Source organism: Panicum virgatum, chromosome 5N (genome assembly GCF_016808335.1).
Source record: "Panicum virgatum strain AP13 chromosome 5N, P.virgatum_v5, whole genome shotgun sequence".
In the NCBI taxonomy this organism is placed as follows: Eukaryota; Viridiplantae; Streptophyta; class Magnoliopsida; order Poales; family Poaceae; genus Panicum; species Panicum virgatum.
Window position 1 is genome coordinate 2,130,108 of NC_053149.1, and position 5,460 is coordinate 2,135,567.

The window sequence follows — 5,460 nt, forward strand, 5'->3', positions numbered from 1 at the left end:
CAACCAACTAAACGGTCAACAGTCGCACAAGGCATGATTTTAACGAGAACGCAAGTGCAGGAACGGCATCATCAAATTATCAAAAAGAAGATGCGAAAACGTGAGGATGACTCGTTGGATAGGGCGTGGAGAAAGCCCAGGAAATTTGAAGGGACTTCCAAAAATTCTGTGCTCCAAACAGGAAATTTGAAGGGACTTCCAAAAATTCTGTGCTCCAAACGTGGTCATCTGATGGAATGCGTTGCTGAGAGGACACTTAAAACCAAGTAATTGCTTCATAGTAACAACTTAATATGACAGTTTATTTGTTCAGTAATAGTCATAATGCGTAGGCAATTCTATACTAGTAATATGTGAATTGGGGTGATTTCAATGTCATTGTCAGCCCTTCCACAAGGCACACGATACGAACTGTGAAAGACAACGGGGCCCCTATACTTCCATATTACATAACTGAATTTAGAAAGTACAAAATGCAATCTATACCTTTCTTTCATTGGCTGTCTGGTAAACATGGAAGTAAAAATTTACAGTCGTTCTTCGCATGAATCAGGAGATGATGTTTTTGTTCTAAGGAATTTCGCAACAATGATGTACGGGCAAGACAGATTAAATGAATAAACTGGGTAATGAACAAATGGAGAAATGGGTGGAAATGTAAGGGGTGCGGGATGGAAAATGTTGGGCTCTTTGCTATTCATCTTGCGCTCATCAAGATGAACTTCAGTACTCACTGGTTCTGCTCCAGCAAAGCCTGCGCTTGCTCCAGAGAAGCTGGAGGAGGAAGGAAACATCAAATCATCGGCTTCATGGCCTAAATCCCATAATGTCCCACTGAGTATTCCAGCAGCTGTTGGCTGGGGCAGATCATCTCTTTCACTCTCATACCATTTTTGTAGATTTTGAATGTTGGAATTGTCCTCACATTTTCAGCACGTGCAACAGCAGGGCTGTCATTCACATCGACCTGGAGTGAAGAGCAAAATGGCATGTTAATGTAGTCCAGATATGGTGTGGATGGCCGTGAATGGTGCTAGTTACCTTGAGGAAATTAACAGATGGGTATCTGGTACACAGTGTGTTCACAAATGGGGAAATCTTACAACATTGCTGATTTGAAGGCGTCATGAAATGGACGACTGAAACACCTGTAAATTTCAAACAGACCACTAAAATACATCAAATAAAGAAAGGCTAAGAATTACTGCTACAGCTAAAAGCTAGAGCACAAGACTGAAAGAGAGCAGGTGGCCAGATAGTTAAAGACAAAAAGAGTGACCTTAACTATGTACTTTCAACCAGCATTACAACAATGATAGTAAAACAAATGCCATGTGAAGATTGCTTGCACGTCAGAAAACAGAAACAAGTACTGCCAACCTGTGGTGCAACCTCAAATGGGACTGCCTATTCTTGACTCTTGAGTAGCAATACAAACTACTAATATGACTGTTATCTGTGTCAAGGTAAATCTAATAAAAACAGAAGATAAAATAGAGGAGGGTGCTTGTGTGGTTCAGTTGCACCGCACCTATATCAACACTATCGCTCAATTTAAACTGAACAAGAATGGTAAGGAGTTAAGGACCCTGTGCCCACTATTATGTATCAGCCCTTTTGCATCTGCCAAAGATTAGCCAAAAGTCACTGACTTTTGGTTGGGATCAGCTCGATTAGAATCTGGTAATATCAGGTTGGTGAGCAGTTCACAAGTTGAGCTATCAAATGTAAGGCTAAGCTCTCAATCAGATACTGCTCTCTCTATGGAAGGTTATTACTTGATAGGTTGATGTTCTTATTTGCTATCAGAACTAATGGAATGGATACATGTTTTAGTGAATTGTAGCTATGCATGGAGCCATGGATACATAAAAATTGATCTTTTAACATTTTGTGCTATTATAGGTAATATAAGATTTCTAAGAAGCTTTTCGCAGTATCAACAAAAAAGAAGAAAGGAATCAACATTATGAAATAATGAATTCAGCTGACCAGAAGACTAACCTGGCAAAGATGTAGCCATCTTAAATTGTTCCATTCCTGTAATTGCTTCAACCTCACCTCCAAACTTCATGTTGGATACCTCCTCACCACGAGATGACTTGAGAGCAACCTGGGCATGGAAATAGGCCTCAGCAACCTCCGTGTCACTCGGAAGTTCCTTTCTGAGAACCTCATAATCCTTCACAGATTCTGCCCATCGCTCCATCTAACCACCAAAAGAGCAATAAATGAAGTTGCTTTTGAGTCCCAAGCTATAAATCAGGAAAAGAGGAAAACAAGAAAGTCTTAGGAAGATAATGTGCTACCTTGCCGTACGATGCTGCCCGCCTGAGCAAAGCCTTGGTATAATTGGGATGAATCTTGAGAGCTTCATTGCAGTCCTCAATTGACTTCTCCCACTGCCCAAGCTTAAATCTACAACCTGCCCTATTACAGTACAGGACTTTATTCACAGGGTGTTGTTTGAGCCCTTCACCATAAGCAAGGCAAGCTTCTGAAAATTTTCCAGAATTGAAGAGCTCGTTCCCTAGAGATCGTGCTCTAGCCACAAATTTCACTTTGTTATGCATAGTTACCACTTCGCTATTTCCTGGATCTATTATCCTTGCCTTATCTATGGAGGAGACAGCATGGTCAAACCTGCAAAATGTTCACGAGAGTCAAATCATATGCTATCAAGCTATAGCAGGTAACCTGCAGATACCAGCTAAGTTAAAATACTTTTGAGTACGGTTGTCGAGCTTCTCTGTTCTCTCTCATAGCTAAGGCTCAAAGGCAACCGAGCGTTATTTGACTACAGTATTTTACAACAGGAAAATGAATGTGTAAAAAAAAGGAAGAATGAGTTCCGTAGACATGATAACTTGGTAACACAGCTTTCGCACGCTCCAGTCAAGTCAGGAAGAATAGGAGCATATTAACCAGTTAACTTATTTGTGTGCATGTAGTGGGAAGCAGGTAAAGTTGAAAAATTACCTTCCCAATGCCATGTCAACTTGGGCATGTACATAGAAGAGATAAACGTTGCCGAGGAAGCCACAAAATTTGGTGTCTGAGGAGCATGAAGAAGAATAATCCAATTTGGAGGCACTAGAGATAGCTAGATCAGCCTCATCGAGTAGGTTGAGCCACAGAAGGGCTTCTGCTCTAGCAGCCAAGAGCTGAAAATATGAATTAGATAAGCGTTACGCCCTTTAACCAAGAGATGGCTACCATATCGAGTTAGACAAGGGGTAGCATCTAACCAGAGCAGAGGAGTCAGCTCCAGCTGCAATAGCAGCATCACTTTCTCTTAGCGCACTCTTCCAGTCCCCGGCCTTTCGTGCATCCAGGCATCTCCCCAAGTGCTTCTCCACTGTTTGCAATTTGTGCAACTCTAGGAGGTCAGGCTGTGGGGCTGCAAGTGATAGGTGTTTCAGAGCATCCTCAATGTGTCCTAGCCTGTAGTTCAGTAAGATCCGATTAAAAAAAGTGGCATGAGTGAATAATTCAAGAATCACTTAATCAATTAATCCAACTCATGAGAACAATCCATGATGGATGCACAAGAGAAACGGCCATGAACAGTATACCAAACAAGGAAAACAGGTTTAAAAAAACTAGCAAATAGGACTGCATTGACCGTCTATAGGCTTACTATTTGTGGTTTTGTACCAAACAAGCTTTTTCAAGTTCTCTGGAAACCAGAAAAGCAACTAATTTCGAACTATGAAGGGAATGGAGAGCGACATACAAGGCAGGCAGTGTTCAATAATCATTTGAACCCAGTTCCACTTCCACATGGATGCCTAGTACTCACAAATGCATTGAGCCTATTGTGGAAATAGTCCCCCCCTGAGCAACCAATCCTGAACCAACATGCCCCATGACCGTTTTGTAAGCTCTACTAAAAATAGCAAAGTTTAGATTCAAACTGGAGGTACATTATGGTGGCAAATCACTCTAGTATGTGATTTGCTTTAGCTGAGCGCCTGAGAGTAAGATCGTCGGAGCAAAGCACGGTCCATGGTGACAATGCTGAAAGGGAAATGAGAATGGCACGAAAACCACAGATCCGAGAAGCGATCTTTGTGGCGCCGACGCAGCCAAAGCAATCCGTCGTTCACCTTATATGCAGGGACGCGAGGCGGTGGTGCGCGCGGCCGTAGGACGGATCAATCCGGAGCGCCTCCTCGCACTCCTTGACGGCCTCCCCGAGGCGTCGTAGCCCGATGAGCGCGGCGGCGCGGTTGCCCCGGCAGGCGGCATTGTCGGGGCAGAGGGCGAGCGCGCGGTCGTAGAGCCTGAGGGCCTCCTCGAAGCAGCCCTTCCTGTACTGGTCGTTGCCCGCCCTCTTGACCTCCTCGGGGTCGGCGGCCGCCATGGCCCGCCTGACCACGGCATCGTCCTCGGAAACCGGCGCGCCGGCGCTGCGCGAGCGCACGATGCTCCCGTGGCCGTAGTTGGCGGTGCCGGAGCCGAGGACGTCGTGGCGGGCGGGCCGCGGCGGGGGCGGGGGCGGCGGCGTGGCGGCGGAGCAGGAGGAGGGCTTGGCGAGGCGGCCGGAGGGGCAGATGTTGCCCGCCGGGAGCGCGTTGGTGAGCGGGGAGGTGGCGGAGCTGGAGCAGGAGGTGAAGATGAGGGGCCCGGAGCCGGTGCGGCGGTGGCCCGGGCGCGGGCCGCGCGGGGGCGCGTCGGAGGGGAGCGGGATCTCGCCGGAGTGGCTCCGGCGCGCGGCGAGGCCCGAGGCGTGCGCGCGGGAGACGGAGACGGAGCCGGAGGAGCCCGAGGAGGAGCTCGGGGTGGGGTGCTTGGAGGAGTGCGGGAGCGGGGAGACCGGCGAGAGCCTGCCGGGCGGGAGCGTGTCGGGCTTGTCGGTGGAGGAGAGGAGGACGGCGGCGGCGAAGGCGTCGGAGAGGGTGTCCGGCATTGGCGCCGGCGGGCGGTGGGACATTCCGCCGGGCGGATCTGGCTGGCGACACGGGTGGGTCGGTCGCTCCTAGTGCGGCGGCATGGGGGAGGAAGAGGGACGGGAGGGGGATCTCGTGGAGGGAGCAAGGAATGATGAAGGCTAGCCGGCTAGGGAGGGTAGATTTGCTTGCTCTCCCTCGCTCGGGGTCGGGCGGGGAGGGGAGAGGCGGCCTCTCTTCCTCTCCGTGGTGGCTGCTGGGCAACGGGCGGCGGCGGCGGTAAGTAACACGCCCGCCCGCCGTAACAAGGAAAGGAAGGTGATTGAGGGCATGTTTCCGGCGCAAAATTTTTTGCGTTGGAATTTTATTAATTTGAAATACTAAATAGTTTATTTATAAATTTTTTAAATTAATTTTATTTAACACCGTAATTAGCAGTCAAAGTTTCTTATCACTTATTAGCGCGGCAACCCGGTGCTCTCTTCAGAGGTCGCTCCGAGCAATCGAAACAAAGGAATTAAAAAAATCGACGCGAATACAGAGGACGTACAGAAACCAAAAAAAAAAA

At 47.9% G+C, this 5,460-nt stretch overlaps 1 protein-coding gene across 1 annotated transcript; it reads right to left on the minus strand.

Annotated features, from left to right (window-relative positions):
* Positions 1-414: 414 nt before the first annotated feature.
* On the minus strand, positions 415-5,190 carry LOC120674444 (inactive TPR repeat-containing thioredoxin TTL3-like). The gene is made up of 7 exons (XM_039955628.1): positions 4,110-5,190; positions 3,249-3,444; positions 2,980-3,164; positions 2,310-2,643; positions 2,005-2,209; positions 1,042-1,148; positions 415-967 (listed from the first exon to the last, which is right to left on the minus strand). Exons 1-7 carry the CDS (start codon positions 4,934-4,936, stop codon positions 815-817), a joined length of 2,007 nt encoding a protein of 668 aa, XP_039811562.1. The 5' UTR covers positions 4,937-5,190; the 3' UTR covers positions 415-814.
* Between the last annotated feature and the right edge of the window lie 270 nt (positions 5,191-5,460).

Bases quoted from the DNA above. Each gene is read 5' to 3' on its own strand.
- LOC120674444 (XM_039955628.1), bottom strand. From the start codon at position 4,936: ATGTCCCACCGCCCGCCGGCGCCAATGCCGGACACCCTCTCCGACGCC. The intron at 2,210-2,309 runs GTAGCACATTAT...TTTGGTGGTTAG, and splicing joins GGGCAGCATCGTACGGCAAG to ATGGAGCGATGGGCAGAATC. The intron at 1,149-2,004 runs GTTAGTCTTCTG...TGAAATTTACAG, and splicing joins GATGGCTACATCTTTGCCAG to GTGTTTCAGTCGTCCATTTC.